Source organism: Strix aluco, chromosome 24 (assembly GCF_031877795.1).
Source record: "Strix aluco isolate bStrAlu1 chromosome 24, bStrAlu1.hap1, whole genome shotgun sequence".
NCBI lineage: Eukaryota > Metazoa > Chordata > Aves > Strigiformes > Strigidae > Strix > Strix aluco.
Window position 1 is genome coordinate 3,200,742 of NC_133954.1, and position 25,676 is coordinate 3,226,417.

General features: G+C 53.5%; 1 gene segment (V, D, J or C); it reads right to left on the reverse strand.

The window, feature by feature from the left end:
- Positions 1–11,145: 11,145 nt before the first annotated feature.
- LOC141934244 (T cell receptor alpha variable 1-2-like) lies at positions 11,146–16,368 on the reverse strand. The segment is given in 3 exon segments: positions 11,146–12,700; positions 13,108–13,358; positions 14,246–16,368. Coding segments are annotated over 3 exon segments (426 nt in total).
- Between the last annotated feature and the right edge of the window lie 9,308 nt (positions 16,369–25,676).

The following is a 25,676-nucleotide window of genomic DNA, read 5'->3' on the forward strand; positions in this document are numbered from 1 at the left end:
AGCAGTTGATGGTGACGCCGGTGCCCTCGTTGGTCTCTGCCGACGGCTCCTGCTGCACCTGGGCTCTGCCCGCAGCCACTGCCGAGGAGAAAAGAAGAATCCCTTTGCTTCAGCTGAACATGTCGTGCAGCGGGAGAGGGGAGAAGGGGACACTTCACAGATGATGGGGGTGTGATCTGAGAACACGGGATGGAGAGACAGTTTCCCTGAGGGTGGCTGTTTGGGGACACGAATGTGTAAGGGATGTTTGGAAGGACAGTCCGAGTGAGGAAGAGAAGAGAGTGAGGAAAAGAGATTGGCTGGGATGGATGGATGGATGGATGGATGGATGGATGGATGGATGGAGAAGTGGAGTAAGAGAATAGAGAGGCAAGCTGGGAGGGAATGAGCTTATTGGGGGCAGAAGGGAGGACACAGAAATGAATAAGGTTATAGAAGGCCCCTCCCCGGCCCCCGCAGCCCCTGTCCCAGCCGCCGCCGGCAGCCCCGCGCACCCAGGAGCACCGCGGCCAGCCCCGCCAGCCCTGCGCCCCGGCCCCGCCGCATCCCGCCGCTCCGCCGCCCGCGCCTCGCTGCCCCCCGCCAGCCCCGGCTCTATGCTCCGGCCGCGGCGCCTCCTCTCCGCCGCCTCCGCTCCTCTCGGCCGCCGCCAGCTCCGCCCCGGGGCTGAGCCCTGCGCCGGCGCCGCTCGGGGGCTCGCCCGGGCTCAGAGTGCTCAGCGGCTCTGCACCGCCACCACTTGCGCTCCCGGCAATCCCACTCTCTCCCTCCTCCAGCAAGGGCTCCCCAGCAAGAAGAAGCCTGCCCAGCGCCAGCTGCAGCCTGGGGCAGCAGCAGGGCCTTGGCCCAGCACATGCAGCAGCTTCCCAGAGCTGTCCCCGAGCTCAGCGCCTGCAAACAGCAGCCACTCACCTCCTGCCCATGGCACGGAGGAGGCTGAGAGCCTCCCTTCAGCTGCCCCTCTGCAGGCCGAGCACAATGCCTCCGAGCTGCTCTCTAGCAGAGGGGATGGGAGGCCAAGGGTGACCTGGGCGTGCAGGCTTCAGGGAGGGCAGGGGACAGGGGGAATCACAGAGCCACAGTGTAGCTGAGCAGGGACCCGCAGAGGTTGTCTGGATCAACCCCCGCTTGCAACAGATCCCCTTAGATCAAGTCACTCAAAGTCACATTCAGTCCAGCCCTGAACACCTCCCAGGGTGGACACTGCCAAACTTCCCTGGGAAACATGTTCCTTCTCTCCTTCTCCAGCCTGGAGACACTGTTGGGTGTTTCCACAGACTTGCTGGGACTCCCCCACTTCCCACTACTCACAGCATTCATGAAAACTTTAAACAGCATTGCTCCTACTACTGATCCCTACTACTAGATCACACTAGCGAGTGATGGCCGGCAGGGCTTTGGACTATGGTCACAACTCTTTGAGCCTGGTAGTCCAGCCAATATCCCACCCAGCTGATCATCCTCTTCCTGAACCTATTCATTTCCAAGGTGGACATAAGAGAAGTGTGAGAGAGTCTGTCAAGGTCTTGCTAAACTGTAGGTACACACCTCCCCTGCCCTTTCCTTGTCCACAGTGCCTGTTACCTCCTGACACACCAGCTAGGTTTCCCTCAGCTACATGAGAGCCTCAGCTCAGCAGCAGCTCCATGGAGAGGGGAATCAGCCCTGGCTGAGCTCTCCCAGCAGAGCTCCCTGGCACTGATCTCCCCGAGGTCACTCAAGGGAAGGGGGGAAGCCTTGGCTGCACTGTGTCCAAGCTGGGCCTGAGCCCAGGCAGACAAATATTCAGGAGGGGAGATGGGCTTAGAACATTTACCCACTGTACACAGCCCTTGTCAGAAAGAGTGTTTTCTGGACAGCCCTGTGGGGCAGCAGCAGGCTTTGGGGGATGTGGTGTCAAACCTAATGCCCCTTCCCTGCCCGGGGCAGTTGCTGGGCACTCAGAGTGAGATTCCAGTGTGGGGCAGGAAGGTTCCTGTGGACTGAAATCCCAATCCGTTATCAGCTCATTGTCTTTCCTTGAAAGCCACAGGGTCTGTCCTTCCCCTCACAGCACAGCGATATCAGGCTTCATGCTCCTTTCATTCAGTACCTGTTTCATCCAAGATCTCGGTCCCTGCCTGATACAGCACCAGGTTCATGGGATGCACAAATACATTTGTCATGTGCAGGGACCTGAGAGAGGGCCATGTCCCAGCCCAGACACCACCGACACTGCACGGGAAGCAGATGCACTCAGGGATGGCCAGCACATGGTCAGCAGGATTCCTCAGCCTTTCTCCTTGCCCAGAAAGCAATCCCCGTGCTTCTGAACTCTCTAGAGCTGGGGAGAGCAGCCGTGTCCTGGCCTGGAGAGGCAGGGAGGGGGCACTGCCAGCCGTGCTGAGGCACTCCCACTGTTGTTACACTGAATTAAACTAAGGAGCCAAGCTGGAGTGAAACCATCCTTGTAGTGGCCTGACATTGGCAGCAGTGGAGCATGAGCTTTGGAGGGGCAAGAAAAGGAGGTCTCAGGAGCCAGGGGCTGCACTTCAGAGCCTCTTCCCTGGACACATCTCTAGCAGGCTGGTGCCATCACCATTCAGCTGCACTCAGGCTCCTTCTGACCCTGGCAACCTGCTGCTCTGTGGTGCTCATGCACAGAGCAGAGGAGAGTGTCCCTGCCATGAGCAGCACATTCCCTCGTGATGAAGGACACACAAGGTCACACACAGTGTCTCAGTTAAACTGACATGGAATTATACACAACACTGTGCTCCCATGTTCATCCACACAAACCCATCTGCTTGCAAGGAAACACAGGGAAAGAACAGACATGGGAACACCATGCACCACGGACTCTGCAGAGGATCCCTGGGCACTGGGCAGTGTTAGGCAGGATGGGGTCAAACCCCAGCAGAACAACACCTACAACTGGGGAAGCAACAACAAGTGACCACTGAGGTGAGCTGAGGAGGGAGGCAGAGAAAGACAATGACATGGCACAATCTCATGCACAGGAGCCCACAGTATCCATCTGAGGATGGCTGGAGATTCTTCCTAAGAACAACTCTTCAAACAGCCCCACCAGAGTGACCCAGACTGACATCACTTGCTGCTCTGGAAACATCCAGCACTTGAGCTGAGTCTTCTGCCAGCACTGCTGCATTCCTGCCCTAGAAATCCTGGGGCCTTTCATCCCAGTGCTCAGAACAAGCCTTCACTGGGGAATGGGCATGGCACAAACCTGGAAATGAAAAGGAGCAGTGCAGGAAATGAAAGCACAGCCCATAGCTTTAGCTGCGATGGTTTGCATTCAAGATGAGCTTGTCAGAAAATTGTTACCTCTGCAAAGGTGCCTCTGGTCCTGCGGCAGTGAAGGGCAGGTATAAAAGGCAGCCCAAGTCCCTGCTCTCTCATGCACTTCTCTTGGTTCCTTCTGCTTGGGAACCAGGTGAGTGTGAAGCCCCTTTTCCTCCTCATCCACAGAGAGATCGTCACTTAAGAGACATCCCAGCTGGTATTGCTCTGTCCTGTCCTGGGGTTTGGGTCTTCTTGTCATGACAGAGGGAAATGAGGTCAAAGTCTGCTTACAGAGAGGGTGAATGTGGCTGAGGGAGTTTGAATATACAAAACAAGACTGAGGTTCATTACGCCAGACTGCTCTCTGTACGGAGATGAAGACCATGTGGCTCCTGGCAGAGCTTCCATCTCCCCACTCAGCAGTGGCCTTGGCTCCTTAGTGACAGGGTAACGAGTCAGCTCCTCACCCACCCTTGTGCTCTACTTCCTCCCTGACCTCTCTCCCAGGTGCACCTCCACCCTCAGAGACATGTCCTGCTATGACCAGTGCCTGCCATGCCGGCCCTGCGGCCTGACCCCGCTGGCCAACAGCTGCAATGAGCCCTGTGTCAGGCAGTGCCAGAGCTCCACCGTTGCCATCCAGCCCTCCCCCGTGGTGGTGACCCTGCCCGGCCCCATCCTCAGCTCCTTCCCACAGAACACCGTTGTGGGCTCCTCCACCTCCGCTGCCGTTGGCAGCATCCTCAGCTGTGACGGAGTGCCCATCAGCTCTGGGGGCTTTGACCTCTCCTGCATTACCAGCCGCTACTGTGGCAGAAGGTGCCCCCCCTGCTAAAGGTGCTGGCAAATCCCCAGGGACATACCTTGATGAAATTAGAACATGGTGTTGGGCACAGAATCAAGATTTTGGAGGTTATTTTCAGGGTAGCTGAATGGTTTTGCCTTTCTTTCCATTTTCTTTGTTTACTGCCTCAGCTCATGCTCCCCAGCACCAACTGGGGAAGGCCCATCTATCTCGTCTCCCTCCCTGGGACAGGCAGACAGACATCATGCAGGAACTTCTCTATGGCCAAAGACTGCAGGTTCTCAGCTGCCCTCAGGGCTCGCTGTGCTGCTGACCTGCATTTGGTGTGACTTTGTTTCCTTCTTTTGACTCATTAAAGTTCTGCTGCATTCAAGCCTGGCCTCCATGTGGTCCTTCCCTCTGTGGACACGCCCTAAGCTGCCAAAGGAGAAGGGTGTTGCTCTGGGTGGAAGGGGGTGAGGGCACAAGGAGACCTTGCCTTGTTGTGTCTCTGTGCACAAATGCCCAGAAAGGCAGGAGGCTCTGAGGGCTCAGCAGCCCCATCAGCTCCTGAGCAAGAGCGTTCCTCTTGCTATGGCTGGAGCTGCACTGCCTTGGCAGGGGGTTGGCTTTGGGCTCTGAAAGGTGATTTGCTTGGCAGAATGGCAAGAGTGGTAAAGAAGGGAAGAGCCCTTGGGATGGCCCAGAGCTGCTACTCCACCTTCCTCTGCCCTCCACCACTCAATCTAGGGGCCATGGCCAGCACACATGGACGGGACTAGCAGGGAGAAGTCGCCCATGCTGCTGAATGTCTTGAGGCTGGAAATTGGAGCTACACCTGTGGGAGCTGAGGGTAGTCAGCACAGAAATGGGGACAGTGAAACAGTGTATTTCTGAGGGGGATCTAATTGCTCTGAGACAGAGTGTGCAGGAGAACATGAAGATCAGTGAGGACAAGGGTGCTGGGTGCACTTCCCAAGAGAGCTGTGGGTAAGTGCAGAGCTCCTGACTGTTGCACTTGTCCCCCCAGAGAGTTTGTGCTCAGGAACTGGCTGCCATTCTGTGAGGGGAGGATTTTATTACATGTAAGTCTCATTCATTCTGATCGGTGGAAATGTGTCTCAGCAGCCACTACTCTCTCATGAGCTCTTTCCTATATGAACATCCAGATGCCTTGACAAAAGTGTACAAGTGGAAGAATGGAAATCCCCACACCCCTGTCCCTTATCAAGAGGGAATTACAGCTCATGAAGCACAGCTCAGAACAACTGAAAGACAAAAGCTCTATAACAGTGTTTCACTTTCATGTCTGAAATCTTTTTTCCCTAGTCATGCTGCTAATAACCATCATCATCATCCCATATAGACCTCCTATGCTACCACACTGAACCTTGTAACAAGCAGAAGGTACCTCAGGTCCTTGGCAATGATGATACCATCTGCAATTGTCCTTGTAGGAGAGGGAGGGATGGCATTGTTTCTGACAGATGAGTAAGACCCTTGGCCAAAGCACTGCCAAAGTGTTGCCACTGACTCCTGGCATGACCCCTGGTTTGCCAGCCCGACTAAAGAGCTCTTGGAAAGGTAAGAAAAGGGCACAGGATCCATGCAGGCTTTACACTTCAAATTAAGGGTATTTTTGCCACAGGTAGGGTTTTATCTTTGGTGATTTAAACCATCAACTGACATGGCAGGAGCTGTTCTTTACATCACACTTATTCCTGTGCTGTACACCTTGATTTACCCCCTAAGAAATGAGGATGTGAAAGCTGCAGGTATTTGTTCACTGCCAACACTGGCCAGGCTGTCGTGTTTGACAGCTGATATGGTGACGAGCTCTGTTTCCAGAAAATGCTCTAAAAGCATGACTGACCAAAATGGGATAATCCGTGTGTGGATGGGACGTGCACAGTGTCCTGTGCCCTGGCAAGGGGGCAACACATTGCGCTGTGCTGTGGGAGTGTCTGACTATGGCCGTGGGTTGCCCAGGGAGGTCACTGATTTTCCCTCCTCCAAAACCACCTGGACACGGTCCTGTGTGACTGGCTGAATGGGGCCCTGCTTGAGCAGGGGGGTTGGACCAGATGACATCCAGAGGTCCCTTCCAACCTCAACTCCTCTGTGATTCTCTCATTCTGGGAGAGCAGCTGATGTAGAGCAGCTCAGGGTTCCCAGCATCTGAAGGCATGTAAGGTTATCTGTACTATCCTCACTTTCTTTCTATCTTTAGCCCGAATTAATGACATTTTAAGGAATGCTTGGAAGAGGCTGAGTTCCTCTCTTACTGGAACCAGCCACTGTCATTTCTGTTGCCCCAGCCTCAGTGTCTGCAGTCTGTAGAGAGTCTGGCTTGTCCCAGGGACACCACGCTCTGCTGCTGTGTGAATACACCACTGAGGCACCATTTCCTTTACAGAGCAGGGGCCTGTCCCTACCCTCATGTCTCCCTTCAGGAAATCAGTAAGAACAGCACAGATGTAAGAATATTCTCACTTGTGATGTGGTGATTCTTTGTGGCTGCAGCAATATGGATGTTCTCTATTTTTTACGTTATCCCTGACACACAGACCCTGGACACGGAGAGGCTCAATGCCTGGAAAGGCCATGGCACCTTCGTCTCTCAATTTTCTAGTAAAAAAACACAGTAATGAAGCCCAGTCAATCCCTTGATCTCACTAAAGCTGATGGGAATGGCCAGGAACCGATCCACTGCCTTAACTGTAGGGCCTGAAGGACTTGCCTAGAGTCATCCCGAGAGGCTGTGAACTGGCATAGGCTTCGTGGTTCTCAGTGGCATCTGTGAATGTTCATGCTCACATACATGTTCTTCTGGCTGTGCTCATGTGTCCATTTGCACATACGTGTGCCTGTGTGTGCCTGGGGCAATGCACAGGCAAGCACAAGTGTGCGCAATTACCAGCTGCGGGTGTGTTTGTGCACATCTGTTGATGAGGGTGTATGTGTTTTATCACATGCACGTGTCTTCATGCAGGTGAGCATGGACGGGTGTGACATTGGTCTGCAGATATGTAAGTGTGTGGGCACAGGTGTGTGTGGGTATGTGCTTTTATGTGTGCACATCGCTGTACATGAGCATGCAAGTAAATTTGTTTGCATACCCATGGGTGCAGGAGGATGCATATATGTCAGCATGTGTGTTGAATATCTGTGTGTACATGTTGGTTTGTGGGGTGGCTGTGCTTGTGTCTGCTCATGGGCTCCTTTGGAAACCTGTGTGCACACACCTCTTTGTAAGGGCACAGATATGACACATGTCTGTGTGTGTGCATGCCTCTGTGTGTGTGCGTACCTCGGTGTGGGTATAGGTGTGCATGTGTGTGCACCCATGAGGGTATGTCAAAGGTCTTGCTGAAATCCAGGCACATCCCAGCCAGTGCCCCTCCCCTTCCCCACAGTGCCAGTCACCTCCTCACAGAAAGCAATGAGGTTGGAAAGGTGTGGTTTGCCCTCAGTCGACTCATGTGAGCTGCTCCCTAGCCACTTCTTGAGCCTTTCATGAGTTTAGGAACGGCTTCTGAGAGTATTTGCTCCATCTCCATTCCAGGGACTGAGTAGGGACTGTCCTGTCAGGTCCTAGAACACCTTTGGCTGTCTCCCAAGTGATCCCATGAACTTGTGTATGTCCCGATGAAAGTAAGAGGTCCTTAGTTCTTTCTTCTTCTACTGTGGGTGCTGCTTCATTCCCAGAGAGTCTGCGGGAAGGTTCAGGGATGTGGTGGGCCTGAGGAGAAGCCATATCTGTCAAAACTGAGGACAAACAGGCATCAAGTACGTCAGCTTTTTCCTTTTCATGTGTCACAAAGTCGTCTTCCTCACCAAGCAATGAGCCCTCATCTACTCAGCCTTCCTTTTGCTGCCAATAGGCTCAGAGGTACCTTTCCTGATTCTCTTCACTTCCCTTGCAAGTGTCCACTCCAGTTGTGTTTTGCCTTCTCCTGACTCACCTCTTTGCACATTGCAGGGACCTTCCTTGTGCTGTGAGGAGGCTGTCTTGAAGGTTAGCCCCCACTCCTGGGACCCTCTGGGCTCCAGGGCAGTTTGCCATGGCATCCTGCCAAGCAGAAATTTTCCTGATGAGACTAAGCCACGTTCTTCTGAAGTCAGGGGCAGTAATCCTCCTGTTTGTCTTGGTCAGTCCTCTGAGGATCCTGAGCTCCACAGTCTCCTGGTCAATAAAGGCTAATCTGTCCTTGAACTTTATATTATCCAACAGTTCTTCCTCATTTGTGAGTAGCAGGTCCGTAGTCCATTCATGGATTGCCTGCATCAAAAATTTGTATTCCATACACCCCACGTATGTCCTGTTTCACTTATGCCCAGCCATTTTCCTCCTGCAGTAGATGCTGACGTGGTACCAGGTGAGTACCAGGGTCTGTGACTGTGAGGTTTAACCCAACTGCCTGACAAAGGTGTCATCTGCCTCCTCTTCCTGAGCAGGAGATGTGTAGCAGCCACCTAAATACACCACCACCTGCACCATAGGGGAAGTGTGAGAGCCTCCCCTGGCATGCTGTTCCCCCGTGCATACCTCTTCTACCCTTGTGACATCCCTGCTCTTCAGTCTGTGGGAGACCTCTCCCTCCATACCTGCTTCAAACTCCTCCTTCCCAGTTTAGCAGGGATTTGGAAAGACACTCTTGCCTCACCTTGCAAGTAGTCTTCACCCCTGACCAGTACTCTTCACTCTTCCAAGAAAGTCATCTGGGGACAGAAGCCAGAGCTGTGCAGACCTGCTGCAGCCTCCTGCTGCCATGCCCGCTGCCCAAATGAGCTCTTCCACATGAGGGAGAGGGAGTCTCTTCTGACTTCTGTGCCATGCTTTGCATCTCACTCTTAGAAAATATGCATCACACTCTTAGAAAATATAGGTAATTAAGGAGTTGTGAGTGAAATGGAACAAGATCCCTTCAGGGGATATGTCCTTCCAGCCCTGTGGGACCAACGCAGATTCCAGCACATCCTTGTGTAGAGGCTCTTTCAGCCCAGACTCACTCACCAGCATAATTCATAGACTCACAGAATCATAGAAGAGTTTGTGTTGGAAGGGACCTTGAAAGACCATCTAGTTCAAGCCTCCTGCTATGGGTAGGGACATCTCTCACTAGGTCAGGTTGCTCAGAGCCCCATCTAACCTGATCTTGAACACTTCCAGTGGTGGGGCTTCCTCAACTTCTCGGGTCAACCTCTGACAGTGTCCCAAAACCCTCATAGGAAAAATTTTCTTCCTTATGACCAATCTATATCTACCTTCTCTCAGATTAAAGCCATTGCCTCTTTATTACTACAGGCCCTTCGAAAACATCTTTCTCTGTCTTTCTTATAAGACGCCTTTAAGAATTGAAAGTCCTCAAGATCCTCTCCCCAGAGCCTTCTCCTCTCCAGGCTGAGCAACCCCACCTCTCTCAGCCTTTCCTCATAGGAGAGGTGTTCCATTCCTCTCATCATTTTCATGGCCTCCTCTTTCCCTCAGTCAGGGAAGAGACATCAGCTCCCACACGGGACTTATCCCACCCCAAAGCAGATGTGCATGGCAAATGGAATGAACCCTCTTTCTGGAGACACTGATCCTGCCCTTGACCCATGGTCACCTCTGAACTCCCCAGCTAACATAAGCTCACAGCAGGGTCGGTCTACTTGGTCACATCTCCATGGTTTCATCATGCGATCAGGAGTGAACCCACGGGCTCTCCTGCCAGTAACTACAAGCACTTCCATCCCATGCCTAAAGCCCCCATCCATGTCCACGGTACTCAGGGACAGACAGAGAGCAGGGAAGGGGCTTTTGTGGGGTGAATGGGCTCAATCTGGGCACTTTACTCTCATCAGTTGCTTTTCCCACTCTCACCAAGCACAGATCTGTCTTCCCTCAGCCACAGGGAACCCTTGGAAACAGGGTTGGGAGGAGATGACTCTGTCCAGTCCAACACCTGTGTGGACAGTGTATATGTCTCTCTTTGGCTGTCTTGAGTCTTCTCAACTAACTCTGAATGACTAGAGGTCTAGATTTGTGTGTGTGTACACGTGCACATATTTTGTTTCTTTGTGTATGTTGTCTAAGCCAGCTGTTTAGTCTACCTTGAGTGTCCTTTATTGGACTCCTCCAGGATGCAAGGCGAGTGCTCTGTTCATGTTGACGTGTCTTGCTCCGGAAATGCTTGGGCCTCTCATCCTGTCATGCAAAAGATGCCTTCACTGGGGAATGTACCTGACATCAAGCAGGAAATGAAAAGACAGCGATTCTGGAAGCCAAAACACAGCCCATAGCATTAGGCGGGATGTTTTACATTTATGATGAACTTGTCAGAAAATAACCTCCTTTACAAGGGACGTCTCTGTCAGCCTGGGGCAGTAAAGATCCAGGATAAAAGCCAGCACAGCTCCTCGCTCTCTCATCCACTTCTCTTGCCTCCTTCTCCTTGAGAACCAGGTGAGTCTGAGGCCCCTTCTCTTTCTCTGCTTTCTCACAAAGGAGGTCTCACTTCAGTGAACCTGTCAGCTGTGACCAGCTTTGTTCTATACCAGATCTTGGGGCTGCTTGTCATGGGAGAGGGAAGTGGGGAGAGGTTAAGCTTGGAGGGAGGCTGGAACAGTAGTGAGGAGGCTTCTGGACTCAGGGGTAGACAGTAGCCACATAGGAGCTGGTGCCTCTTTTTGGTCCATGGCAGGATGAGTCCAAGAAACCCTCATACATCTCTGGACAGACTCCACCTTCAGGCACTGCATGTTCTTTGGCTCCCTCACAGTGTGGTGACAAGCTGTGCCTCACACATCCCCATGTTTTTCTTCCTCCCTGCCCTCTCTCCCAGGTGCACCTCGGGTCCCAAGACATGTCCTGCTGTGACCAGTGCCAGCCCTGCGAGCCCTGCTGCCGGCCCTGCGGCCCCACCCCGCTGGCCAACAGCTGCAATGAGCCCTGTGTCAGGCAGTGCCAGGACTCCACTGTCGCCATCCAGCCCTCCCCCGTGGTGGTGACCCTGCCCGGCCCCATCCTCAGCTCCTTCCCACAGAACACTGTTGTGGGCTCCTCCACCTCCGCTGCCGTTGGCAGCATCCTCAGCTGTGACGGAGTGCCCATCAACTCTGGGGGCTTTGACCTCTCCTGCATTACCAGCCGCTACTGTGGCAGAAGGTGCCCCCCCTGCTAAAGCCACTGGTGATAACCTGGACAAGGACCCCCAGGAACCCAGAAGCTCATGCTGGACTGAGGACAGAGCTCCTGGCCAGTGATTTCAGAGAAGCTGAGCATCCTTCCAAGGGAGGGCTGCAGCATCTCTCTGATAACATGGCCAAAGTCTAACTCCTCTGCCTTCTACTCCCTCCCATCTCTTTCTTCTCTTCTGTTCTTCTGAGCTGTAAGACCCCAGGAGCCAAGCTGGGGAATCTGCTGGCCCCTCTCCCTCCACGCTCATGGATCCCTTCTGTGATCTCCACCGTGGCCGATGGGCACAGACATTTGGCAGCTGCTGGTGCTCTCCCTGCTCTGGCCGCCTCCTCTCAAAGTCCTTATTTCCCTCTTCAGAGTCATTAAAGCTTTCTGCATCCCAGCCTCTGCCTCCACATAATCCTTTTATTGGTGGGCATTGTATCGAGTTGCTGAGGAAGAAAGGCATTGTCTTGACTGGTGGGGGATAAGGTGGGGGCCCAGGCAGACGTTTCCATCATGCCCAGAGGAAGGGGAGGATGGGACACATGGCAGTGGGGCCCTTTCAGGCACTGTGTCTTGGAGCTGAGAAAGACATCCCTGGCTCCTCCACTGCCAGTGGTGATAGGACTCTGCCTTCTGGCATCTCTGGTCAGACACAGGCCCTTGGCCTCAGAGCATGTCCTGCAGAAAGGGAACTTGACCACTCCTGTCCCTTAGAGAGGAGCCCTTAGAGAGGAGCTGGAGGCTCTGAGAGGTCGGTAGCTCACGAGTTTGTGCAGAAGGGAGTTTTTCTTGCTTTAGTGCTGCAAAAAGAAGCTCAGTCAAAAGATGTCTGCAAATATGCAGGAGTGGGGAGACGTGAGAAAAATCCCTTAAATCAGCCCAAGAATTTCTCTTCCTCATCCTCCCACCTGTCCCCAGAATGAGGGGTTATGATCTGCACACAAGGGCAAGGATAGAAAGGACAGGTCACAGCCCAGCAGTTACACAGTTCAACGGGCTAAGATGACCCTAAGATTGATGTTCAAATCAGCCTGTCCAGCCCTCACACCAGAGCCCTCCTGTCACTCACAGTTCCCCAGCTCCCACCAGATGGGGCACCACAAGGACAGCAGCCAGTGCCCAAGACCCATGGTCCATCTGTGGTGCCTGAGCTTTCCCCAGGCCTGAAGCAGCTCTCCCCAAGGCCGCGTCTTCTCCTGGCAAGCCCATGAGGTAGGCCTTGAGAAGGGCTCTAAGGACTGACAGAATGCACTGGGGAGAGCAGGTCCTCTGGATCCCAGCACATAACCATGCAACAACAGAAGAGTCCACAAGGCGGTTATTATCCAAAATTTTAACAATCATGCAATCTCAGGAAGAAATATTGCCCCATGACATGTTATGTGCTTTCCATCTTCCTTTGAACTCTGACCTATAAGGGACACATCCTGGAGCAGGTACTGTAAGAGACAGGCCTGCAGGAAAACCTAAAGACAGAATGTGCAGCAGGGAATAAGAGAAAGCAAAGAGCAGCAGCAAGGAACCATTGAACAAACAGCCACAATCTCCTGCATTGCCTGCCCCCTCACCAGAGCCATTGGGCAGACGAATCATGTTACTGATGGTGTAAACAAGAGGACCTGAGACACTGTCAGCACCTTCTCCTTCCTCTCAAACCACTGACACTGTCCCCTCATGGAAGAAAATTTTGACCTGCAGATCCCTGGGTGCCCAGGGGAAGCAGAGCTGCCAGGGGAGAGCTGAGGGACCCTACCCCCAAGCTCAGCCTTGCACACACACATCCCCTCCCTCCCCTGGCTTCTTGCACAGCCAAGGAAGCTCCCTGCACCAGGGTGACACGCACAGCACAGAGGTACAAGGCACTGTCAGAGACCTCGACTTCCTCCAGCTGCAGGACGCTGTATTTCCTTGTGGTGTTCAGCAGCGTGGTGAGACGGCGGCTGTGCCTGGGGCCAGTTGCTGCCTGATATGAGAGCAGCTGGGGAGCTTGGCCTTTCCTCTGCTGGTACCAGAGTAAAGCTCCAAAGTCAGATATCTGGTATGTGCAGTTGGTTTGGAAAGTGTCTCTGTGCTTCACTGTGACTTGTCCTTCTTGCTGGGTGACTGTGCTCTGCCCCATGGTGCCTGGAAGAAAGGGAAGGTCAGTAGCTCTGCTGAGAGGGGCACAGTAAGCAAACCAAGAATGGATACAAAACCCTGGAGGAGAAGGCTCCCTCTCCCTTGTCCTGTAGGAACATCATGAGGCCTGAGCACAACAAGGTGGAGACTAGTTTTGGGCAGGAGCTCAGAGATCTCAGAGCAGAATGGACCCTGCGGAGAGCTGTGCTGTTTCCCTGCTCATTCTTCTACTGCCCAGTGGAGAAGGAAACAGCCTGTCATGTTTGTCTTTTGCGTGCTGGGAACAACACCCCTCCATAATGTTGAGGGGCCCTTGGAGCTGCAGTAAAAAGATTCCTCCTGCTTCCCCATTCCTGTTATCTCTGAGAGGTTTTTGCTCCCTGAGTAAACACGCAGCTGAGCCCAGTGTTTAAAAGGCGAGCCCTTGATATGCTCACAACCAGGAGGAAAGTGGAGGCCATGGCAGGGATGTGCCAGGCAGGAGGCACACTTGAGGCCCCTAGGATCCTCAGGGGTCAGTGGGATGAGTGTTTTAAAGTCCCTGTAGCAGCACTGATAGGATCTGCTAACTTGCTTTAGAAAGGGAGAAACATGGGACAGCAGAGACAGCTGAGATCTCCTATGGTGACAGCAGGTGGAGCAGAAGAGAGCGGTAGAGAGGAATGGATCAAAGGGGAGAGAGAAGATGGAGAGGGGGTATGAGGTATCTCTCCTCTCTCCTTTTCAACAGTAAGAGCATCTTGAAAGAACCAGTGAAAACCACAGATGTCAACTGACATTTTCCCAGTGTTCTCCTGTTATTCAAGACTCCTTCCCCATATGGACCCGATAAGGCTGCTGAGGGTTTCCTGAGGAGAAGAAGAACTATGTGTTTGTAGAAACCCAGAACTTACCCAGCAGTTGCCCCAGGAAGGCTGTGAGGATGAGATATCCGAGGTGCATGTCGAGACCATCCTGCCCATTTGCTGAGTGAGGGAGTCAGAAAAGCACCTCCCAGCCCCGAGATAACAGAGCTGCCACGACTCTGTTGGGGGAACAAAGGAAGAAGTGGGGGAGGGAAACGATCTGTTCTTCCTGTGACTGAAATGCTCCTTCTGGGTTTCTCCCTTCCTCAACAGCAACACCTGTGGCTCCCTCAGCCAAGGGCATTCTCAGCATCTCGACAGTGAGGGGCTCGGGGGGTCCCAGTTTTGAGGAGAGGTTGTTTGTGGGAGTGTCAGCTCTGTGCAGTTGTGGGAGATTCAATATGTTACGAGTCAAATTATGTGTTACTGGTAAATAATTAAGAGGTGAGCTGGCATTGGACTGTTGACGTGCGGAGTCACGACTTTATAACCAGTAAGGTTATAAAGAAGGTATGTTTATTCAGTGCTGGGTGTACGGGGGATCGCTCCTCCACAAACGCGCACATTTTGGAGTGAAAAGCAGCTCCTTTCTATAGCGTAAGTGTTTACATATTCATGATAATCCCGAGAATAGGGAGAGATGTTATAAATAGTTTTGAGAAATCATTATCATAAATCCCGTCCCAAGTCCCTCCCCGTTGCGCCTGCGCAATGTCTCCTGATGGTCTTGGGCAGGGGTCTTCAGGATGAAGATTGAAGATTCCTCTTCTTCCTCTTATGACTTTTCACCCAATTAGGTCTCTTCAGCATGTCAATTTAGCATTTTTTGAATTCCCCTTCCTTATCTTGGGACTCAGTAGTTGCAGCTCCTCCCTTATCTCAAGAGTCCATCCTGGTGAGAGCCCACCCTGTTGAGAGGTCCGCATCTATTTTGTTAAGGTTTCTCACTTCACTGTCAGCCCTGCACAGCTGTGGGAGATTCAATACTTAAGAGCCAAATTGACATTGGCCAGTCAACTCAGCCAGAGAGCTCTGTTTGGGAGCTTGGTGAAGCTGGAGAGCTGTGCTTTGTGCAGGCTCTGAGAAGTGCTGGTTAGTCCTGTGGTGGCTTGGAGAAGTGCCAGCTCTGTTCTGCACAGGTCTGGAGAATCAATAAGGCTTGGAGGAGAAGCAGACCTTGGAAGAAAGATAAGCCAGCTCTGCATAGACCCAGAGAAGGAGAAATGCTTTGAGGAGAAACAGGCCTTGGAAGAAAGGTAATTCAGCTTGGAGAAAGTATGGAACTGTTTCTGGGAGAGAGGGTTGATGATTGTCTAGTTGCTGATTTGCCTATCATGAAGTAAGAGCTTGGATGAGAGTATAAATATGTGTCATTGTATGAGTATGTGTTAATGTAAGAAGAGGAAAAAAAGAAGTTAAAGAAAATAAACAGCCCCTGCCCTGCAGAAAGAAAGAAGAGCACTGTGATGTGTGAATTATTTTGGCCACTACAACTTAATATACAACTTAGTATACTTTATTTAAACTTAATGCATTGCTCCTGGTGAGCTCACAGTGGAGTCCTCACCTTCCCAGCTAGAATCGCCTGCTCTTCTGCACAGCCACTGCTGGACATCTGGGAGGTCAGGGGTTTTGCATCTTCCCCTGATGTCCTCAGCTCTCTGGGGATGTTGCTATTTTTTCTGAGAACAGAAGCCTCCTCCATTTCTGTCACTTTTCCCCTGTCTTTCACCAACTTCCTCAACATCCCTAATACTCTCTTTGTTTGACTTTCTGCACCTGGCTCCATCGTAGTGTCTGCCCCTACACCTCCGTCAGCACACCTCTAGGATGCAGCTCTCTGACACCTGAAGAATGACACTCCAAGCCCTGCAGATCCCGACTGTCCCTTTTGAATCCTCCAGGCAGTATCAGCTTTCTCCCTCTACCCAAACTAAAGTACCTCAGGAACCAGTGTATCTCCCTGCCTGCCTGTAGTGGCCCACCGTAACCAGAAGATGATTGTTCCTGGAGGAGTTAGGGATCCGCATGGCAGCTGACCTGAGCAGGCATGGACACGTGCTGTGCTGTGCTCTATATATCACTTGGCACTCGGCAATGATGCCACAAACACGTCCTTGTCTTTAGGAGTGAATGAAACACCGTGTTTTCATATGAACGTTATTTTGCTCAGCAGTAGAAATGATGAACAGACTTGCCTATGTCTAAGAAAATCCCATGACAACTCCAGAGACGACAATGTCAGTGAATCTCAGAACGGGCAGGATTTGCAGCACGTGACAAACCCCAACTCAAGGTCCTTTTCATGATCCATAATTGGGATTTGCCAGAATCTGAAGGGACATAACATTACCTGTGCCATCCCCCTTTTCCTTCTTGTCTCATCTCAGTTAATGGTATTTTAACCAACACCTTATGGAGCTGCAGTGCCATTCTTACTGGGATCCATCTACACCCATGCTCCAACCACATGGGTAAAACCAAAACACATTCCTAATTTCCACTATAAATTTCCCCTGTTCCAGACTGTGTCCATTGCCTTTCTTTCCATCACTATGCTCAAGAAGAGTTTTGCTCCCTCTGGCTTCCTCCAATCATCCTCCAGGTTTGACTCCTCTCTCCATCCTCCAGTCAAGTGTTAGAAGATTATAAACCTCTCCCTTTAGTGTCTTATTTGAAGGCTGAAGTGGGTCATTTCTCTCAGCCTCTCCTCATGTCTCACATTATGGAATCACAAAACTGTTATAATTTGGAAGGGATGTCTGGAGGTCACTTGCACCAACCCCCTGCTTAGGAGACTCACCTAGAACTGGATTGTCAGGACCATGTCCAGATGGCTTTTGAATGCCTCCAAGGTTGGAGACCTCACAAACTCTCTGGGCATCCTGTGCCAATGCTTCCTCACCCTGACAGTCAAACATTGTTCCCTGGTGTTCAGAGAGAGCCTCCTGTGTTTCACTTTGTGCCCAATGCCTCTTGTCCTGTCACAGGGCACCACGCAGAAGAGCCTGGCTCTGCCTTCTTCACACCCTCCCTCCCGATATTTTTGCACAGTGATGAGAGCTCCCCTGAGACATCTCTGTGCTGAACAGTCTCAGCTCTCTCAGCTGGGATCTCCATACGAGTCACGGTCCAGTCTCTTCATCATGGAAGTGGCCTCTTGTTTGACTGTCTCCAGTATGGCTGTGACATACAGTTCTCAGTGAAAACACACACCCCTACACCCTCTGCTGTCACTCAACACTCGCAGTTGAGCATCCCTCAAATACCATCACTGTCCCTCAGCCCATCTAATAGCCCTGCCTGGAACCTGGGCCCTCTCACCCATCACCTGGGTCTACTCCTTCTCTCTGGCTAGGCCAGCCTGATGTTCACTAGCAAAAAGATGTGTGAAATCTCCCACTCCTCTCACCATCATCCCCACACTCTTGAAATATAAACCATAGTATTTGTGAACCTGACTGCTTCTCTTGAATGCATCCGGACCTACAGCACATGGGCTGTTCGTGCATCTGGTGTCAGGCCTCTCATTACAGCCATAATTGGCATAGCTATTAAGAGATAAGTTCAGTTGCCCCCAGTCCCTCCAATCTCTGAGAACCAGCTAGAATGCAAGGGGATTAATCTCTTACCAAATTAACTCATTACCTTCAATTCAATGCCTCCCCTTGCTCCTCCCCAGTCCCCTCTTCCCCACCACCTTTGACCCTTCCCCTAAGCATTCCTTCAGAACTCTTGCCTAGTCCCGCAGGAACCCCCTCGAACATCCCAAATCCTCAGGATCCTCTTGTCACTTCTTGTCACTTACAAAGCTCAGCCTGAACCATGTGCAGTTCCCTGATGGCCCATCAATTAGAGGCTGAAGAGCTCTGATCTCCCTCTTTGTCTCCCTCATGGCTTCCTGAGAGACTGCTGTCATTGTGTGCCTTGATTATCACTTTCCTTTTACTTGTATTTGCCTTTGAAAGAGAAGGGGACTTGAGCAGACAGCCTTAGTGAATCAGATGCTCTCACCTTCCACAGGCCTTTAAGTGATCTCTGGTGTAGTTCCTCAGGTGAGGGAGTTCAAGACACTGAAAGGCTCCTGTCCCCTGAAACAATTGGGTGTCTTGAGTCAAGGTTCTGGAGGCAAACCTCATGCTGATCATGGGAGTCCCTAGAGCTAAACAGTCAGTGTTCGATTAATGGTTGGACTAGATGATCCTCAAGATCTTTCCCAACCTAGATGATTCTGTTATTCTGTGACAGAGACCTGAAAAGCAGGGGGACAACTCAAGGGGTTGAACAGAGCATCTTGTCCAGTGTCTGGCTGATGGGCCTTTGTCACATGTCGAGGTTTTCACTGATCCCCAGATGCAGGGCTAGGAAGACATCTTCCCTCCTTTGGCTTTTTTTCCAGGAAGTTAAACCACAGGAGCAGACATTTCTCCTACCAAGAGCCCCCTCCTCCAAGAGTGGTCACTGGTGGACACTGACGGAAAAGAAAGACCTGGGCAAGCAGCTGGGATACTTCTCCTGAAAACTCACGGCTCTGTCCAGCTCACTTTCAGCAGCTCAGGGGTGTTCTCGAGTCTGCTGTGGCAATGGACCCTCGTGTCAAGGAAGGCCAACAGCATCCTGGGTTGCAGTAGGAAGAGCATGACCAGCAGGACAAGGGACCTGATCCTTCCTCTCTACTCAGCACTGGTGAGGCCACCTCTGGAGTGCTGGGTCCAGTTCTGGGCTCTCCAGTACAAGAAAGATAGCTGAATGAGCCCAGCAAAATGGTGCAGGGACTGGAGCAGCTTTCCTATGAGGACAGGCTGAGCGGGCTGGCAGTGTTCAGCCTGGGGAAAAGAAGGCTCGAGGGCGATCTTGACAGTGTCTGTAAATACCTGATGGGAGTGAATGAAGAAGGGGGAATGAGGAAGAGACTCCTAGAAAGGTACTTGTCAACACTGACATGGGTGTGCAGAGTCTTATTCCTCCCTCCATTTACATCACAGCTGACATCTCCCCGAACATTTTCCAGTCCCACCTGCAGTCTCTGCTCTACCTACAGAATCAGTCCCAGTTTCCTGCAGAGTCACAACTGGAATTTCCCCTCCCACCACTGGCAGGACAACCTCTTGCCCTGCTCCTCCCCAGCCTGAATGTTGTGTCTCACCAAAAGATGCCAGTGCCACCAGTGCTGCCAGGAAAACCAGGACCATGTCACACACTCCCATGCACGGCATGTCCAGGGTACACACAGAAAGAGGGAGATGAAGCTTGAGAGTTCACCACTTCTCCTCCCTCTGCCAGCCCAAAGCATCCACCAAACATCAGTGTCAAGGGTGGAGCAACACTCTCCCTGCTGCTGCAGACAGATGTGCTTGGGACTCCACACCTCTGCCACAGGGAGGCTCTGTAGGGAGATAAATTAAAGTTGTTCAAGTGCTCAGCCCTAAGGAAGACACCAAATTGTGACTCTTAATGTATTCCAGGTTTGCAAGGGCCAAGGGGAGGTTGTTCAGCACTGGGGGGCTCATCTTTGGGCAGTCAGGCCACAAATGGGCTTTTCTCAACCCTCCAAGTTGGGAGGTGCTTGAGCATCCCCTCAGACACACATACCCTGCTGTAGAAGTGGTGCCTCTCAGCTCCAATCACATTGCCAATGGGGTCTGGGGCACCTGGAAGTTCAGGCAGGAGCCTGAAGGATGGGATCAAGCAGCCTGCTGTCAGGCAATAGGAAGCTGCAGGCTGTTTGCCTGCTTCTTGCTGCTCCTGGAGATCACAACCAGCCCAACCAGCCCCCAGCATGGGAGGAGTGTCCATGGTGAGCTTCTCCTGCCATCCCGTGTCCAGCCAGAGACAGGGGCCTGCACCCACCTCTCTCGGGGTTGGAGACAGGCCCCTTTGCAGCCCCTCAGGTGCTCCTTGTCCCTCGGTAGAGTCTGAAGGGAGGTAGAACCTGGAACAGCCAAAGGCAGCTGGAAGCAGGAGTCCCTGTCCCTACAGGAGTTCTCTTTCCCTTCTCCCCACACCACAGATGAGGCCCTTCAAGGGAAATGTCTCTGGGAACAGCAGTGCTGTAAACATCCCAGCCAGAGTCAGAGACATGACCTCTCTTGGACAGGAGGACATCCAGCACAACCCTCTGCTTCACAGACATCTTGTTCACATCCCTTCAGGTATCACAGCATGCTTCTTGTGTGGAGGTGACACCTCTGAGGAGAGTGAGAAGAGAGGATCTTTTTATAAACTCAGGGGTGTTTCTGCCTACAATGGGATTGAACTCCTTATGGGATGCAGTGGAAAAGCATTTGGGGACTGTGCAAGGGGTTGTGCATGGGTTGTGTAGGGGAAGCAGCAGAGATACAGATCGAGGCAGTTTGTCCTGGAGCAGACATGGGAGGAGAGCTGGAAACAGGGACAAGAGGTGCTGATGCCATGTGACCATGGGGCTGATCCATGTGCTGGCCTGGCCATGCCTGTGGCTCTGCCTTGTTTGTCCCCCTGCCAGTAGTTCCCTGCAAACAGAGTTACAAAGTGCAGCTGGGACAGGCACCACGGCTGATCCTTCACTCTGTGCCTTGGAACCCTCTGACCATGGACTTTGAAGAGCTGTGTTGGCTACTTGAGCCACACAGGGTTCCCAGGCGAACGGCTGGAGCCCGCAGGCTCTTCCCAGTGAAGAACTGCAGCCCATGGGAAGGACCCACGTTGGAGAAGTTCATGGAGGACTGTCTGCCATGGGAGGGACCCCACATTGGAGCAGAGGAAGAGTGTGAGGAAGAAGAAACAGCAGAGACATGTGTGATGAACTGACCACAACCCCCATACCCCATCCCCCTGTGCTGCTTAGGGGGATGAGGCACAGAATTCAGGAGTGAAGCTGAGCCTGAGAAGGGGGGAAGGGGGAGGATGTTTTAGACTTGTTTTTCATTTCTCACCATTCTACTCTGATTTGATTGGCAATAAATTAAACTGATTTCCCCAAAGTGAGTGGTTTTTGCCTGTGCCTGTAATTGCTGAGTGATCTTTCCTTCCTTATCTCAACTCACGAGGCTTTGGTAATATTTTCTCTCCCTTGTCCAGTTGAGGAGGGGCAGTGATAGAGCAGCTTGGTGGGGCACCTGGCACCCAGCCAAGTTTAACCCAACTCAGGTGCCCAGACCAGGCTTTTCCTGTGTCTCCTGGGCCTCAAATCAGAAAAATCTGAATCCTGTCAAACAGGCTCATGGTCTCAACAATGAGCCACTGTGGGGAGCACCTGAAAGTGCCCGTGCTCTCGGTATCCACTTCTCCTCTCGCTGTGGAGCTTGAACTCCTGACTCCGTGGGATGAATCTGTAACATGAGCAGAAAAATTTTGAAAGGTCCCTGACAGCCTGTAGCCGGAGGATGCAGTTTTTCATTGAACATCGGAGCTTTTACAAAGTAACGAAATGTGCAACCCCTTCTGGCTGTTCTTTCTCAAGGAAAGCTTTTCATTAGCAACTCAGCCCTGGAGTGCCCGTGGGGCCGGGGCAGAGGAAAGCACCTGCTCGGGGTTCCCTTGGCTGTCCTCGGGGGGAAAGGCCGGAGCCCGAGGAGGGGCCCTGTATGTTCCGTGTGAGCCGAGGGCTGCCCGGCTGCCCGTGGGCAGGAGGAGCTCTGCTGCACCGGGTACTTCCTGGGTGCGTTGGCTTCTTAATTGCCCCGTTGCTAATTGGCTCCGTCGAACGTGCAGGGAGGCTGTTGGCGGTACTAACAGCCTTGGGGGAGCCCTTGGTGCATGTGCCCGGGAAGGGCAAAAGCTCTGGGACTCTGTCCCCTGGGCGAGGCATTTCTGAGGCAGAGCTGGCCGGCCGTTACAGACAGGCCCGAGGATGCCCCGTTAGGCAGCAGAGTCTGAGCCCGTCGGGAGGCAGCAAGAGAGCCTGGGGGAAAGCCCGCCCTGCCCTGCCTGCCTTGCCCAGCCCGTCTGCCTGTCCCTGGGCAGCGCTGCCCAAGCGCGGCTCTTTGGTGGCCTCGGGAGCACAGACCCGCAGCGGCCGTCAATGAGAAGAGGTGCTGAGGCCAGGCCTTGACTGCTGGGGGGGCCTGGTGGTGCCGGTGTTGGTGGCGGGGCCGGGCGGGCGGGGGAAGCGGCCCGGGGCCCAGGGACAGGCAGGGCCGGGCGGGGCCGGGCGGGGCGAGGCTGCCCCTGGAGGGCGAGGCGGCCCCGGCGGGCGGAGCGGCAGCGCCCCCTGGCGGGCCCTCCCCGGACTGTCCCCCCGCCCCCGCCGGCCCCGCCCGGCCCCGCCCGCGGCGGTTCGTGCCCGGCCGCAGCCCCGGCTCCTCTCCCCGTGTCTCCCAGCGCGCAGTAATACACCGCCGCGTCCCCGCGCCGGGGCCGGGCGAGCCACAGGGCGCTGGACCGGCGGTCTGCCGCCACCGACAGCCGCCCCGGCGGGGCCTGCAGATCTCTGGAGCCTTTTAGAGTCAGAGCGAGGAATGCGGGGGCTCTGCCCGGGAGCTGACGGAACCAGAGAATGTAGTCGGTGATCTTTGGGTTGGGGTGGGAGCAGTTGATGGTGACGCCGGTGCCCTCGTTGATCTCTGCCGACGGCTCCTGCTGCACCTGGGCTCTGCCCGCAGCCACTGCCGAGGAGAAAAGAAGAATCCCTTTGCTTCAGCTGAACATGTCGTGCAGAGGGAGATGGGAGAAGGAGACACTTCACAGATGATGGGGGTGTGATCTGAGAACACGGGATGGAGAGACAGTTTCGTTGAGAGTGGTTGTTTGGGGACAGGAATGTGTAAGGGATGTTTGGAAGGACAGTCCGAGTGAGGAAGAGGAGAAGGGAGTGAGGAAAAGAGATTGGCTGGGAGGAAAGGATGGATGGATGGATGGATGGATGGATGGATGGATGGATGGATGGTTGGATGGATGAAGAAATGGAGTAAGAGAATAGAGAGGCAAGCTGGGAGGGAATGAGTTATTGGGGGCAGAAGGGAGGACACAGAAATGAATAAGGTTATAGAAGGCCCCTCCCCGGCACCTACAGCCCCTGTCCCAGCCGCCGCCGGCAGCCCCGCGCACCCAGGAGCACCGCGGCCAGCCCCGCCAGCCCTGCGCCCCGGCCCCGCCGCATCCCGCCGCTCCGCCGCCCGCGCCTCGCTGCCCCCCGCCAGCCCCGGCTCTCTGCTCCGGCCGCGGCGCCTCCTCTCCGCCGCCTCCGCTCCTCTCGGCCGCCGCCAGCTCCGCCCCGGGGCTGAGCCCTGCGCCGGCGCCGCTCGGGGGCTCGCCCGGGCTCAGAGTGCTCAGCGGCTCTGCACCGCCACCACTTGCGCTCCCGGCAATCCCACTCTCTCCCTCCTCCAGCAAGGGCTCCCCAGCAAGAAGAAGCCTGCCCAGCGCCAGCTGCAGCCTGGGGCAGCAGCAGGGCCTTGGCCCAGCACATGCAGCAGCTTCCCAGAGCTGTCCCCGAGCTCAGCGCCTGCAAACAGCAGCCACTCACCTCCTGCCCATGGCACGGAGGAGGCTGAGAGCCTCCCTTCAGCTGCCCCTCTGCAGGCCGAGCACAATGCCTCCGAGCTGCTCTCTAGCAGAGGGGATGGGAGGCCAAGGGTGACCTGGGCGTGCAGGGTTCAGGGAGGGCAGGGGACAGGGGGAATCACACAGTCACAGTGTAGCTGAGCAGGGACCTGAGGAGGTTGTCTGAATCAACACCCGCTTGCAACATTTCCCGTTAAATCAGGTGCTTTCGGATGGAGATTGCAGAATCTCCCAGGGAAATCCATTCCCGTTCTCATTCTTTCTCTTACGCTCTTGCTTAACTAGAGATCTCCCTCTTCCAGAAGCTTCAACTCATGTCACAGAGCACCTCCACAGTCCAGTCCATCTTCTCTCTTTCCTTTGAAGACTTATTTCCTGCACCTGCTGGCAACAATTTCTGTGGCAAAGATCAGTGTCCCACCTGTTGCCTGTGGTTGGGTGTCATCCCCAAACTTGCAGGAAGTTCTGACCTTTGCACTGCTCGTGGTGCTCATGAAACAATTGGAGTATTGATCCTCCTGCTGATCCCTGAGAAAGCCCATTAGTACGTGTCTGCTAGACGGGCTTTGCACTACTCATCAACAACTCTTTGAGCCTGGTAGTCCAGCCAATATTCCACCCACATTATCATCCTCTTCCCTGACACATTTCTCACCAATCTGATCATAAAGGAAGTGTAGGATTGTGTCAAAGGTCTTGCTGACTTCTTGGTACTCCCTCCCCCTGTCCTCCCGTTGTTCCACAGTGCCTTTAGCTCCTGAGAAAGCAATGAGGGTGGCCCTCGGCTACACTAAAGCCTCAGCTCAGCAGCAGCTCCACGGAGAGGGGAATCAGCCCTGGCTGAGCTCTCCCAGCAGAGCTCCCTGGCACTGATCTCCCCGAGGTCACTCAAGGGAATGGGGGGAAGCCTTGGCTGCACTGTGTCCAAGCTGGGCCTGAGACCAGGCAGACAAATATTCAGGAGGGGAGATGGGCTTAGAACATTTACACACTGTACAGAGGCTTTGTTGGAAAGAGTGTTTTCTGGACAGCCCTGTGGGACAGCAGCAGGCTTTGGGGGATGTGGTGTCGAATCAAATGCCCCTTGCCTGCCCGGGGTAGTTGCTGGGCACTCAGAGTGAGATTCCAGAGTGGGGCAGGAAGGTTTATGTGGGCTGAAATCCCAATCCGTTATCAGCTCATTGTCTTTCCTTGAAAGCCACAGGGTCTGTCCTTCCCCTCACAGCACAGCAATATCAGGCTTCATGCTCCTTTCATTCAGTACCTGTTTCATCCAAGATATCAGTCCCTGCCTAATACAGCACCAGGTTCATGGGATGCACAAATACATTTGTCATGTGCAGGGACCTGAGAGAGGGCCATGTCCCAGCCCAGACACCACCGACACTGCACGGGAAGCAGATGCACTCAGGGATGGCCAGCACATGGTCAGCAGGATTCCTCAGCTTTTCTCCTTGCCCAGAAAGCAATCCCCGTCCTTCTGAACTCTCTAGAGCTGGGGAGAGCATCCGTGTCCTGGCCCGCAGAGGCAGGGAGGGGGCACTGCCAGCCGTGCTGAGGCACTCCCACTGTTGTTACACTGAATTAAACTAAGGAGCCAAGCTGGAGTGAAACCATCCTTGTAGTGGCCTGACATTGGCAGCAGCGGAGCGTGAGCTTTGGAGGGGCAGGAAAAGGAGGTCTCAGGAGCCAGGGGCTGCACTTCAGAGCCTCTTCCCTGGACACATCTCTAGCAGGCTGGTGCCATCACCATTCAGCTGCACTCAGGCTCCTTCTGACCCTGGCAACCTGCTGCTCTGTGGTGCTCATGGACAGAGCAGAGGAGAGTGTCCCTGCCATGAGCAGCACATTCCCTCGTGATGAAGGACACACAAGGCTGCACACACTCAGGCAGATGGACAATAACACAGAATTGTTGATTGAAAATTATGTTCCCACATGCATCCACACAAACACATCTGCTTACAAGTAAACACAAGAAAAGAACATACATGGG